General features: G+C 44.4%; 2 protein-coding genes across 25 annotated transcripts in view; one reads left to right on the top strand and one right to left on the bottom strand.

Moving 5' to 3' along the window:
• The window catches only part of LOC144285016 (uncharacterized), a 293890-nt gene extending 279656 nt beyond the window's left edge, over positions 1–14234 (bottom strand). For 10 of the 21 annotated variants that reach the window (XR_013353385.1, XR_013353390.1, XR_013353389.1 and 7 more), the window contains exons 1-3: positions 14046–14234; positions 13174–13224; positions 1582–1703 (exon numbers count right to left, since the gene is read on the bottom strand). The gene's annotated coding sequence lies outside the window, so the exon portion shown is untranslated. The remainder of the gene's footprint in view (positions 1–1581; positions 1704–13173; positions 13225–14045) is intronic. The other 11 variants (XR_013353396.1, XR_013353399.1, XR_013353395.1 and 8 more) reach the window with 5 other exon arrangements.
• On the top strand, positions 11054–13247 carry TMEM139 (transmembrane protein 139). Of its 4 annotated transcripts, none has more exons than XM_077850241.1 (4): positions 11102–11151; positions 11732–11859; positions 12109–12358; positions 12578–13247. In XM_077850241.1, the coding sequence occupies exons 3-4, from the start codon at positions 12126–12128 to the stop codon at positions 12966–12968; spliced, it is 624 nt and encodes a 207-aa protein (XP_077706367.1). In that variant the 5' UTR covers positions 11102–11151; positions 11732–11859; positions 12109–12125; the 3' UTR covers positions 12969–13247. The 4 variants fall into 4 exon arrangements, with proteins under 4 accessions (XP_077706364.1, XP_077706365.1, XP_077706367.1 ...); XM_077850237.1 differs by lacking the exon at positions 11102–11151 and adding an exon at positions 11208–11595; XM_077850238.1 differs by lacking the exon at positions 11732–11859 and having other exon boundaries at positions 11054–11127.
• Positions 14235–14307: the final 73 nt, after the last annotated feature.

Below are 14307 nucleotides of genomic sequence, written 5' to 3' on the forward strand. Positions count from 1 at the left end.
CAGCATACTCCAGGGTTTCCAGTCATCCCTACTAGGCTTATCTGCTAACTAATGCCAGAAGTACATAACCAAATACTCCCTCTTTCAAAGAAGATTTCATGATGTGTAGCTAATCTGAATTTAAAATACAGGAAAATGGGGGCACCTGGGTGGCTCAGTGGTTAAATGCCTGCCTTTGGCTCAGGTCGTGAACCCAGGGTCCTGGAATCGAGTCTCACGTCAGGCTCCCCACAGGAAGCATGCTTCTGCCTCTGCCTATGTCTCTACCTTTCTCTGTGTCTCTCATGAATAAATAAATAAAATCTTTTTAAAAATATATGGGAACATGTCTAATAGTTTACATAAGAGCAAATTAAAATGTTACTTCTCATATATTCAAGTTATATATTCAAGCATATAGAAATTCTCATATATGCTGAGAGCACGGTGGTGAAGGCAAAGTTTTATGAATAAAGATGCCTTCTCAGTATTATTTGTGATATCATCTAACTTACATATGTAACAATAGGGGGATACTTGAATAAGTTATGGTACATCCAGGATGTAATGTTCCATAGCCATCAAAATTTTTATATATGTATAGTAATATATAGAAGAATTATCTATATATATAAAAGATTTACTTATTTATTTATTAGAGGAGAAAGCACAAGCAAGAGAGGCAGAGAAAGAATCCTCACCGAGCAGACTCCTCACCAAGTGGGGAGCCCAACACAAGGGGCTTGATCTCATGACGCTGAGATCATGAACCAAGCCGAAACCAAGAGTCGGACCCTCAACCGACTGTACCACCCAGGCAGAAATGCTTAAGATATAATAATATTAGTCAGAAAAAAAATGAAACTATATATATAGTACAATCTCATTTATATCTTGATGTATAAAAACTCATTACAGAGGACATTAATTTATTAATCCTGGAATAAAATATGCCAAGATGTTTCCATTTCCCTTGTGTACTTTTTGAAATGAGCATTTATTCTGACAAAAAAAAAATTATTTAAATGAGAAAATAAAACAATTTGTAGATTCGTATTAGGGCACAATTGTGCATCCTTCCCATTTTTAAAGAGCTTTTTATTATTTTTGTTTATCCATGAAACACTCGGACAGAGAGACAGAGACACAGGCAGAGGGAGAAGCAGATTCCATGCAGGGAGCCCAATGCGGGACTCGATCTCGGGACCTCGGGATCACACCCTGAGCCAAAGGCGGACACTCAACCCCTGAGCCACCCGGGCATCCCCTTCCCATTGTTTTTGAAACATTATTGGCTGCTTACCTTAATCCTAAATCCTATGCCACGCTAATGTGACATAATGTTGTATTGTAGATGTCTATTTCCTAGCTCTGCCCAGTCTTCCTTCAAAGAGTCTAACATCCTCCTTTCCTAATCTGATGGCAAATTTAATTCTGGAGGAGTGAGACAATTTCTAGACTAAACCTTACAAACACGATCTAGATTATGATGTCTGAACTTCTGCCAAAGAGAATCCAATAGTCAAGGTTCTCCAAAGAAACAAACAAGAGTGTATTTATAGATATATACAAAAAGAGATCTATTATCAGGGATTAGCTCACATGATTACGGAGGTGGAGAAGTCCCACAATCTGCCGTCTGCAAACTGGAGGCCCAGGAAAGTGGGCTAGTGGTGCAGTTCCAACCCAGAATCCAAAAGTCTGAGGACCAGGAGTACCTGTGTCTGAGGGCAACAGAACATGGATGTCTCAGTTCAAGCAGAGAGAGCCAAGTTTGCCCTTCCTTCACTTCTTTGGTTCCATTCAGGCCCTCATAGATTGGATGATGTCCTCCCACACTAGTGAGGGCCACCTTCTTTACTCTTCTGGAAACCACCCTCACAGACACATCCAGAAATGTTTTGTCAGCTCTCTGGGTGTTCCTTAGCTCAGTCAAGTTGACATGAAATTAACCATCATAATAAGAAAGGGGGAAGTCCCCAAATGCAGCTGTGTTTTTTAAATAAACACTTCTTTTAACCCAAAGAGTTTCACACTTATTATTAGTTTCTCCCTCTCCTCCCCTTCTGCTCAACAGTTGCAATGTAATGAAAAATTTGCAGTTATGTCAATACTTGGAGTTCAGTTCCAGAAAGAAATTGGTTTATTTCTTACACTATAATTCAAATTCCAAGTTTACCAAATAACGTGCTTCTAAAACAAACTTCTTAAGTAAAATTTCTAGAATTATATTTTTTTTTACAGACCTAAAACACGAGTACTAATTAACAACAAAAAAGCATCACAGGAATGTGGTAAAACAAAAAGAAAAAAAACCCAGAAAACTATCAAGTGAAAGGTCTCCCCTTTGTCATTCCCATGCCTACTCTCTGGTTTTTTGTGTGTGCAACCAGAAAAGTCCATATTTTTTAACCCACGAATGTCAAAATTCAGAGGGACTCAATATACCCTGCATCCAGTTTCCCCAATGGTAACATATTGCATAACTACAGCACTATGACACAAGCAGGGAATTGAAGTTGATGCAGTCCATCAACCCTATTCAGATTCCACTGGTTTTTCATGCACTCATTTGTGTGTCTGTATTTAGTTCTAAACAATTGAACTGTATGTGTGGCCACCATCAGTCAAGATACAAAACATTTCTAGCATAAGGGGTCCTCATGTTCTGTTTCAGCCACCTTCTGCCCTCCCCACTTCCCTAAGTCCTGGCAATGACTAATCTGTTCTTCATATAGTTTTGTCATTTCAAGAGTGCTATCTAAATGGAATCAGATTTATTTTCACTCAGCAAATTCCCTTGAAACCCTCACAAGGTGTTGTGTGTCTCAGTGGTTTGTCCTTTTTATTACTGAGTAGTATTCCATGGTAGGGATATGCCACGGTTTGTTTAACCTGTTGAAGGACACTTAGGTTGTTTCCAGTTTGGGGCGATTACAAACAAACCTGCTGTGAATATTCTTGTACAGGTTTTCGGATGCATACAAATTTTCATTTTGGGGGGTAAATGTCCAGGAGTACAACTGCTGGATCATATGGCAAGTAGATGTTTAGTTGTATTAGAAAACCAGTACGGTTTTCCTGAGTGGCCAAACCATCTTAACCTTCCCACCAGAAGTGCATGAGCGATCCAGTTTTTCTGCCTCCTCACCAGCATTTGGTGTTATTCCTCTTTTTTTTTTTTTTAAATTTTAGCCATTCTGATAGGTGTGTCGTGCTATCTCATCGTGATTTTAATTTGCATTTCCCTAAGGGCTAATGAACAGCTTTTTGTGTGCTTCTTTGCCATCTATACATCCTCTTCAATGAAATATCTGTTCATGCCTTTTGCCCATTTCCTAACTAGACTGTTTTTGAAATGTCCATATTGCCCATAAACAATTAATTAAATTTGTCTTTAATTGTTTATAAGTAGGATCCGCACCCAGTGTGGATCCCAATGCAGAGCTCAAACTCAGGACCCTGAGATCAAGACCTGAGCAGAGATCAAGAGTCAGACGCTTAACCAACTGAGCCACACAGGCACTCCTTTTTTGTTTTTTAAGTAGGCTCCATGCCCAATGTGGGGCCCAAACTCAATGACCCTGAGAATCACATGCTCTATTGACTGAGTCATCCAGGTGCCCCCTTAATAGTATATTTTAAAAGAATGTACAAACTGGAAGAACACATTTTGAGACAACTGGGGGAAGATAACATGGATTGAATATTAGGTGATCCCAAGGAATTAATATTAATTTCATTAAGTGTGATAATGGCAGGGTGGCTGTGTACAGATAAATTCTCATCAGTCAGAACTGCATTCTGAAACATTTAGGGTAGAAGTGACATGCTGCCTTTTAAAAAGCAGGGAAGGTGGAAAAAGTAGATAAAACATAATAGTTGAAGCTGAGTGATGAGTACACAAAGAGCTTGTTATACTGTCCTTTCCTCTTTTACATGTGTTGGGATATTTCCATAATAAAAGTGTCTTGAAAATGTCCTGAGGAGGGTAACTGGGGGCTCAGTTGGTACAGCATACAACTCTTGATTTCAGGGTCAGGAGTTTGAGTTCCACGTTGGACGTAGAGATTACTTTAAAAAAAAAAAAAAAAAAGATCCCTTGATCCTCCCTCAATTACCTCTCCACCTTTCCCAGTCTTTTTGGTCTGGCATCAGCTGGAGCCAGCCATACTCTTGAACATAGGCTTGGCTGACAGACGAGAGAGTTGGTCTGATCCAAGCCAAGGGTTTTTTTTTTAAATGTGCTGAGATTTTAATTCTGTGATATTATACATTCTCAGCATGTCCCCACAGTACTGTGCACATAAAGTCAGCCTCATAGACTTGGCAACCTGTGAACTAATACAGGGCCTCATAACTGGTTTGATGCTCTACTTTGTCTTGAAATTCTTCTTAATTTCAATTAGGAGGCCCTGCATTTTCATTTTGCATGGGACCTCACAAATTATGTACTGTAGCTGCTCCTGTAAGCACATTATACATGCTAAGTAAATGCTTATCAAATAAATGGGCCAAAGAAAAGAGCACAAGGTGAGTGAGAGAAGGGAAAAAGGCAATGTGGGTGGCAAAAGGAGGAGATCACTAAGTTCAAGGGGAGATGCAGGAAGTCTCTAAATAGAAAAGCTGAATGGGGACTGGAGGAAAGGATGCCGCTGGGGAGGTGTACAAAGAAAGCAGGAATCCAGCTGTAAGATGAACTTAGGGCCCACCATTCATCGTTCTCCTCAGAGGAATTATAGTCCTTCTTCTGACTATGATTCCCGGATATAAGCAAAAGTAAAAGCAGGAAGAAGTAGCTGCTTGGACGCCAGGGAAAGGGGATTGGCGGCTGGGTGACCAACTAGACCATTGTTCCTCACTCATCCCATGGCCTTAATCCCGGAGAGTACCTTCAATGTCTCCACAGGGGACCAGGGAAAACTGAAACCCTTGGCTTGGATCAGACCAACGCCCTCGTCTGTCAGCCAAGCCTAAGTTCAAGAGTATGGCTGGCTCCAGCTGATGCCAGACCAAAAAGACTGGGAAAGGTGGAGAGGTAATTGAGGGAGGATCAAGGGATCAGAAGATCATGAATCATTACATCAGCAAATATTCACTAATTACCAATCAATGATATAAGTATTATCTACTCCATGCATAATGAGTAGATGTAAAAGGAGTATAAACAAACCCCATCCTTATCCATGATGCACTCTGATCCCCACCCCTTGGAGCACCACGTCTCTCCTGGGAATCCCAGCAGCACTTTGTTCCTTGTCACTTTGTACCCTGTCTTACAATTAATTATGTACACGCCTTTCCTCTTATAAACAGTAAACTCTCTGAGGGTAAAATTCCTTTCAGATCTACTGAATATACCTTGGAGTGTCCTGTGTAGCAAGTGAACAGTAACAATTTATCAAATCCAAGTTTGATAACTCACTGTTGATCAGGGTGTGGACAGATATTCTTGCAATGTGAGCATTAGAGTGAATTTTTATAACTCCTTTTGAGAGCAAATGGCAATATCTATCAAAACCTTCACTTTCAGGAATTTTTCTAATTTATACATATGAGCAAAAACATGCACAGAGATGTAAGAATTGTAGGGTGCCTGGGTGACTCAGTCTGTTAAGTGTCTGCCTTTGGCACAGGTTGTGATCCCGAGACCCTGGGATGGAGTCCCGCATTGGGCTCCCTGCTCAGTGGGGAGGTGGCTTCTCCCTCTCCTCCTACCTGCTACTCCCGCTGTCTGTGCATGTGCGCTCTGTCAAATAAATAAACAAAATCCTTTTAAAAAAATGTAGGAATTGCAAAATCCTGGAAACTAAATGGTTATCAGTTGGATAACTAAATGGTTACTGATTGTTATCATTAAATAAATTAATCGTTGTTCCAGAAAATAGAAACCATTTTCAAGAGTATAAAAGATGGAAAGAAACCAAAACAATTGCTGCCTATTTGGGTTGACAGGGAGAGGGCATGAGGGAACTTTCTGGATGATAGTAATGCTTTGTATTTTGATTAGACTTTGAGTTACACAAGTGCAAGTCTTCATGAAACTTATGGAACGGTCTATTGAAAATCTCTGCACTTCACTGTAGACAAATTTTATTTCAAAAGAGAAAAAGTTAACTGATATTTAATTCTAGTTACTTTCACGCATGCAGAAAGGTGAAATAGCTCACAGAAGGTCACACAGTAAGTGGTAGGAATGAGATTTAAAAACTGGTCTGTACACCTCTAAAAATATGTGCTTAATCACAACCCCAAGTGCCACTCTGTCTTCTTTTATTTAGGGACACTCATGTGGGACTCCTTTGCCGCTATCTGTAGACAGCTCATAAACACAATGCTTTTTTGTCCCTGGGCAACAACTACACTCAATTCTCATATATGAGCATCGCTTTTTGTAGCTTAGTGCTGAATAGCTGAGCTGGAGGGACAGCCTGAACCTCATATTCACTTGGTTCATTCCCAGTGAGCTTGGTGCAGTATTACAACTAGTTGATGAGAGTGAAAATGTGCATTTATTCTTACATACTTGAGAATTCATCATTTATTGGAAGCATTTCCATCCCAGAAATATCAATGATATTTCTGATGTACTTCATGTTATTAAATCATTTATCTACCTTCCATTCATGCTTGAAAGAGTTTGTGGGTAAGGCAACAAACCCAAAGAGAAACACTCAACTGAGTTAAAAGGGCAAGATTCTGAGTTTGACTCTAATGAAACAAATCATGTACTTTCTGAGCTGGTTTCTTCTGTAACATGAAAAATGATAACCAGGGGCACGTGGGTGGCTCAGTGGTTGAGGGTCTGCCTTCGACTCAGGTCATGATCCCAGGGTCCTGGTATCGAGTCCTGCATGAGCCTGCTTCTCTCTCTGCCTGTGTCTCTGCCTCTCTCTGTGTATCTCTCATGAATAAATAAATAAAATCTTTTTAAAAAAATGCACAGGAGCCAACTTGAAGTGACTCCCACTGTTCACATCTGGGACAATAAAGAATGATAGCAACAGATTATAAACCATTGAATAAAATAAGAATTTAAAAAAAAAAAAGAAAAATGATAACCAGACTTATCCCACATGATTGTTATTAAGGATTAAATCAGATACGGCCAAATCATTTCTACACACACAAACACACATGTGTATTCCCTTCCCACCTACACCCCTTTTTTTTTAACAAGTCACCAGCACATTGGGCTTCTGGAGCTATTCAAGTAAAAGTCTCACATTTGTAATCAGTCTCAATTAGCTCATAAAAGATAAATATCCTGATACAGAGCCTACAATTCTAATTTCTCTTTCTTGCCTTATATATTGATAAACCTATTTAATCTGAAAATCTCTTTAGCTGCCTTTGCTGTCTGAAAGCTAGCCTCATTCTTAAGATGCCAAATAATGGAGAAAATAGCACCTAACCACTCTTCCAGGGAAGACCCCAGAGTAATGATCTTGAGAATGTCATAGGTGTTTTGTTAAATTATCATTATGAAAGCAGCCAAAAAAGAGTGCTTAGAGTTGGATGGCATAGTGTTTAAGAGCCAGGTTTCTGAACTGGAACTACAGGTTCAAATCTTGGTCCCACCTTTGACTACATTTTCCTCAAGTTTTTCACCTTACCTAGGAAATATAATAATAGCAATTACTTATTACATTTTTTAAAAGATTTTATTTATTTATTCATGAGAGACTCAAAGAGAGAGAGAGAGAGAGAGGCAGAGACACAGGCAGAGGGAGAAGCAGGCTCCATGCAGGGAGCCTGACATGGGACTGGATCCCGGGTCTCCAGGATCACGCCCTGGGCTGAAGGCAGCGCTAAACTGCTGAGCCACCCGGGCTGCCCTCTTACGACATTTTAAATTACTGTTTGTGTAAAGCATTTAGCATAGTGAGCAGTACAAATCACTCCACACATGCTGGCTACAGACTCAGATTCAGAAACACAAAATCACAAGAATATGGAGAAACAGAGAAGTGTGCGTTAGTTGAGCTACCCTTCACAGGAAGTCTGTCAAAGATCTCTACTTCTCCCTCCCACCCTGCCCCCCACCTTCCACTTCCCTTCACTGTCACTTCCCAAAATGAGATGGGCATAGTGGGCTGGCCTAGGGCAGTAATCTCACCTCTAACGGAGTGGTTTGTAGAGGCAGGCAAGGAGAAAGCAGAATGACAAATAGTATCTTTAGCATTCATATATTGCTAAAGATACTAAGTTGATGAAAAAAAGGAAAGCAAAACCTTTGGGAAGTGTGGCCACAAGTATTCAGAGAAATAGGAGCTTTCTTCACATTTCTTGTCTCAATGATGACATTTCTTAGAAGTCAACTGGAGGAAATAATCCAAATAGAAGGAAAAACTACACATAAGAAGAGGTTCATTGTAGCATCATTTTTTAAACAGTGTTATGGAGGCATAAATTCGCCCTTTTAAAGTGAAAAATTCGGTGGGTCCTTTTTAGCATACTCAGAGTTGTGCAAGCATCACTACTAATTTGTTGTAAAGACTGACTGATTTGGGGGGGAGGGGGGAGAGGCAGAGAGAGGGAGAAAGAGAATCCCAAGCAGACTACATATGGAGCCTGATGCAGGGCTCTATCCCACGACTCCGAGATCATGACCTGAGCTGCAATCAAGAGGCCAACACTTAACTGATTGAACTATCCAGCCACCCCCTACTGATTTTTAAACATCTTCATTACCCCTTCAAAAAATCCATTAACAGTTACTCCCTGTGCCTCCCTCTCTCCAGCCCCTGGCAACCATTAATCTACTTTCTGTCTCTTGAAACATTTGATGACCAAAAAAAAAGAAAGAAAAAATAAATTCAATGCTACCAAGTAACATAGCAGTATGTTAAACTATGATACATCCATTCAAAAAAGTATTTCTGTGGCTGTTAAAAATTACCACAACAGAGACCGTATCAAAATGTGTATTATATGTGATACAATGTTTAAAATCTTTTAAAAATACAAAATGGCATATATACTCTGATTTCAACCAGAGAGCACTTCCATCAGTGGGGGGGACAGGTTACAAGAAACGTGCAGAAATTTTAAGTGGCCATGTTAAGATAATAAGATTGTGGATGATTTTTTTTCTTTATAATCTTTAAATACTTTGCAAGATTTTATATTTAACAAATAGAATTTCTTAGGGATGCCTGGGTGGCTCAGTGGGTTTAGTAGCCAACTCTTGATTTCAGCTTAGGTCCTGATCTCAGGGTCTAGGATCAAGCCTCTGCATTAGGCTCCAAGCTCAGCAGGGAGTCTGCTTGAGGATTCTCTCTCCCCCTCCCTCTGCCCCTTCCCACAGTCACTCACTCAATCCTTCTCAAATAGTAACAGTTTTTTAAAAAATGGAATTTTTAGAAAATCCATTTAAAATTATTGTTGATAGAGAATATATTGACGGCACAGCCAGCCAGCAGTCCAGCCTTCCTGACTTGGAACGGGTTCTTAACTAGCAAGTCTCTCTAGTGTAGGTTCCTTCTGGCAACCAAGAGTCTTATGCTACAAAGATCTCATTCTCCCAACTGCAGTGTCTTTCACACAATAGACATTCAGCCCTCTTCTTTGACTCCCTTGCCTCTCAGCCTACAGCCCTTGCCCCATCTCCCTATCCAGAACTCACTCGCAATTTCCTTCTATTAATATATTAACTGTAGATGCAAATCCTTCTTTTTAAAAAGATTTTAAGTAATCTCTACACCAAACAAGGGGCCCAAACTTATGACCCCCGAGATCAAGTGTCATACACTCTACCAACTAAACCAACCAGGCACCCCAGATGCAAATCCTTCTGATCCAAGTCATACTTTCCTTTTATGAGATGAACAGTATGGAAATTGGTGTAAACAAATCAACAACCAGCTTTCCCCCCACTCTCCATTCCCACTTCCTTTAGAGACACAGCTCATTTGGACTAGCACAGTCTTCCTGTTACATCTCCTCCATCTGGTCTGAGAATCATCATAGACATCCCACTGTATACACACCTGCCTTCCACTCCAGGCACCCTCATCCTCATCCTCATCCTTCTTTCCCTCCCTCCTTCCTCTCTCCTCTCTGTCTCTCTCTCTCACACACACTCACACACTACACACATCCTCTGATTCTGCAGCTCTGGCTGTGCCCCATGACTGACCTTGGAATTAGATTTGTGCCCCATCATCTCCTACTCCCCTTGGTGTAGCTAATGGTAACACTCTGAAGGCTTGCAACCCGGCCTTGTGTCCTGTGTCTCAAGAGTAAAGTATGCTTCCATCCTCTCTAAACCTCCCAGCACCTGCCTCACCTAGACTTATTACCAAGATTCCCCTTAAAACAGTGGATCCTGGGTCTCCAGTGTGTGGTGAAACCAGGTAGAATGATAGCCTTCTGATGCGTTGAGTGAGCACGTACTTTGTGTCAGGAACCATGTCAGCTGCAGGAATTCAGAAATTATTGAAACTGATCACTCACTTTGAATAGCTCACAGTGGAGGAAAGGAATGTAAACAGAAAATTACTATATAAGCAGCTAACGGCTTGAACAGAGGTAGCAATGAATGCCGTGGCTACACTGGGCAGACAGCCTCCACAGTAGGCATCACGTCCATCATTGGACATGGCTTTTGAAGACCAAGAGTTAACTGGGCCAAGAAGCATACACAAAAATGACTTAAGCCCCTGCAGAAAACAAGTTCAAAGAAATGGTCCTTTAGCAGCTGAAGCAAGACACTCCATTCCATGCCCACAGCAAACCACGCAAAGCACTATGTGATCTAGAGATTAAATAAGCCATGGCCTCTGCTCCAGGCCTAAAATATATCACCTAAATAGAAGACAAACTACTCGGAATACAGTGCACATTGAGAAGAGATGAAGAAACTGAATATAACTCTGATCCTAAGTACAAAGATCACTGGGGTGGGGAGGGGGGTGCAGGAGCACGCTCATTAAGGCACTGTAGGGGGTGAGTAGTGTAAAAATAAAAAAAATCAGGGTGGGGCAATAGCAGGTCGGCTGTAACCAGAAAGGGGAGGGGGAAGCCTAGGCAGGAATTGAGGGATTGGAACAGAAAAGTGGGTGGAGCCCAGTGGCTCCACCCCCTCTTCCTCCGGCTCCCCTAGGCTCCCGTACAACCTACTTTCTGTGGAGTCGGTCCAGACAGGTGAGGGAGGAATTCCTAACGCCGGTGAGAACAGTGGGAGGGCCATGGGATTGGGGTTAAGGTTCAAGCAGGGGGGAGTCTGGCCCCTATCTAGAGTCTGTGCTTTCTTGCTATGCAGAGTTCAGGAAATTCCTGATAGGTTGTTTTGGGGGCGCTGCTGCCTAGATGTTGCTGCTGTGTTCCGGAGGGAAAAGAAGGCTTCTCCCCAGGAGCCTCCCAGCCTTTGCGGTAACTACAGACAGGAAACTTAAAATCTGAGCTTACTGAGTTAAGGCCGGTAGAAGATGGGATACCTTGGCAGATATGGAGGGATCAGGAGTTATCTAAGCCTCTGCCCATTGCCCTAGGCCTTTGTAAGATTCTCTCACATAGTTGTGTCCCTGTGGCTTTGCTGCATCCCTGTGTACTTTCTCCCGCAACCAGAGCATGGGCTGAGTAGAGGAAACGGGAAGATGGGGTTGGACCAGGGTAAGTGGTGCTCCTCCCCAACCTCCCTCCCCAGTGGGGTCTGACTGGGGAGATGGGGGTGGGGTTAGGGTGGAGATCCAGTACTGAGCAATTACAGAGAAAAGGTAGGGCCTGCCTCATCACCTGGATTCCACAGATGCTGCTGAGCACTCAGGCTCCAGGCAGGGCCAGCCGGGACTGGGTCTTGGATGGTGTAGAAAGATAGAGCTGGAAGGGAGATTGCAGAGAAGAAGGAAGAAGGAAGGAAAGCAGGGCCACGACACAGTAAGTCACATGAAGGCACCTGGGCTTATTTCCTGGCTACCCCACACATACTGATATCCTGGGACAACGGTGTGATCCTAGAGAGAATCACAAAACTGAAGGGAACCCTGAAGATCATGTATTTGAGCTATTTACTTGATTTGAGATTGAAGAACCTAAAACCCTAAGGTGTCTAAGATGGTTACTTTGGAATCTGACCCCACTGGGATGCCAACTGCGGGTTGAGACACAACATCTGTCTTTTTGCAGGAGCCTGGGGAGGGGCCATGGTGCCAAGCCAGTTGTGGGGGAGACTGGAGAAGCCGCTTCTCTTCCTGTGCTGTGCCTCCTTCCTCCTGGGGCTGGCTTTACTGGGCATAAAGCCAGACATCGCCCCTGTTGCTTATTTCTTTCTCACCTTGGGTGGTGTCTTCTTCCTTGTCTGCCTCCTGGCCTGTTCTCTGGAATGGGGGTACCGATCAAGGCAGACGGAGAGCACAGGGGCCTCAGGCAATGCACGGTGAGTTAAGGGGTGGGCTGAATCCTAGGAATGCACAATGGACCCTTTTCCCCCATGTCCGCTAGTCTCTCAGGTGTACAGCTCTGCTTTCCTGTTACTGGTATCAGTGAGGGGATGAGTGGGGTCAGGGGTTGGTGGGTCTTTTGCTACTAGAAGACAGTAAACCGAAAACAGACTCCTTTCAGGAGGCCCCCAGTGACCTTATTTCTTCTCCCTCAGTGACAATGAAGCCTTTGAGGTGCCAACCTATGAAGAGGCTGTGGTGGAATCACAATGCCGCCCTCAGCAGTCCGATCAACCACCGCCCTACAGCAGTGTTGTCATCCCCCCAGGACTTGAGGAAGGACAGCCTAGCCACCCAGAGGGGCCCGATAGAGCCAGACTGGAAAGGCGAGTGGGCTCAGAGGGATCTATGACCCCACAAAACTCTGGAAGAGTTCCAGTCAGCCTTCGGCTTCGGGGACCCCGGGTCACGTCCACTGTCCCTGATCTGCAGAGCTTGGGGGTGCCCCCCAAATTGGAGCCCCTGACTCCTCCCCCTGCCTATGATGTCAGCTTTGGTCAACCTGATGACAATGTTTTCTTTGAAAACAACTGGACGCCCCCTTAAAAGACTTTCCTGCGATCTATCATCTCTGCACCAGACCCATTCATGAACTCGACCAGCATTTCCCAGGGCCTGCGATGTGTCAGGGACTGTGCTTCTGCTTAGGGAACTGAACGCAGAACAGAGTCGGTCTGTCGTGCACCTTTTCCAGCTGAGATGTACTCGGCACAATTTGAGTCTTAAGGTTAACACTGAGTCAGCTACCTACCCCATATCCGATATTTCCAGAGTTAGACGGGGAGAGGCTGATCCAGACAATCTGGAGAAGGAAGAAAAGAAATACGTGAGTGACAGCTGTGTCGTTTCTGTTCTGAGTGCTTCTTTCTCCTAGCTCAATTAGGCTTCCCAGCCGCGAGGGACGTTCCTACCGGTCATTTGGGAAAAAAAAAAAAAAAAAAAAGAGGATTATCCCAAGGGACGGTGAAGTCTGAGCATTTGCACAGGGGCGCACTGCTAGTAAAAACAGCATAGAAACGATTTTAACTCTACTATTCCGATCCCAAATCCTGCCGTTGTTTTCAATCGCGAAGTCATCCGCAAATCCCTCAATCTCTCTCTCTCTCGGACCACCGTTCTGGACAGAGGGGAGAGGCTTCCTAGAAGGCGCCAGGGGCATAGTTGCGTCTGCAGGCAGTCCGGGCTCAGGGTGCCTGGGAGCGCCTCCTCCTGGGGAAGCACAACTGATGGAAGCTGCGAGGGCCCCTGCTCCCGGTTCCTGCCCCCGGGGGGAGGCCTGCAGCGCAGTCTCCAGCGCGGGATTCCCAGCCTAGCGGGGGGAGGGGGGAGTGACGTAAGCGGCCCCAAGGGAGCGGGGCCTCCAAATTTGAGAGCCTTGAATAAAATAAAGAACAAAAGACCTGAGCTCGGCGAAGGTGACGGAGTATCTCAGGACACCTGCGCTCCGACTGCGGGGTTTTGCCCCAGCCCCCCCCCCCCCCGCACCTTCCTCGGATCCCTAACGCCACACCACGTTTTCTGGAATGTTCTGCGGCCGTTGGCGTCGTAGGATTTGGCCGCCGGGAGCTGCCCCGCCCCCCAGGGGTGCGCTCCCCACTCGGGCATTCCTCCTCGGGGCGGTACCTAGCGCCTCGCGGGGCTCTCCATCTCCTCGGGCCCGGCCCCAACAACTCAATAAAGCGAAAAGCGCGGCCAGCCCGTGACCGCGCGGCCCACGGGCGGGGGAGGCAGGCGCGGAGGCGCCCCAGGGCGGCCGTGATTTCCGCGGGAACCGCCGACCAATCGGGTTTCGGCGCAGGACGGAGCGACGCCTCCCCCCGCCCCTTCCCTTTCCGCCCGGCGCGCTCTCTCACCCCATTGGACGGCGCGGCCGAGGCGGGGCTCC

Source organism: Canis aureus, chromosome 15, assembly GCF_053574225.1.
Source record: "Canis aureus isolate CA01 chromosome 15, VMU_Caureus_v.1.0, whole genome shotgun sequence".
In the NCBI taxonomy this organism is placed as follows: Eukaryota; Metazoa; Chordata; class Mammalia; order Carnivora; family Canidae; genus Canis; species Canis aureus.

What these genes read in the sequence shown, in the direction of transcription:
- TMEM139 (XM_077850238.1), top strand. Translation starts at nt 12,126, where the DNA reads ATGGTGCCAAGCCAGTTGTGGGGGAGACTGGAGAAGCCGCTTCTCTTC. An exon ending in GGGGCCTCAGGCAATGCACG is followed by an intron (nt 12,359 to 12,577) that starts GTGAGTTAAGGG and finishes CTTCTCCCTCAG; the next exon opens with TGACAATGAAGCCTTTGAGG.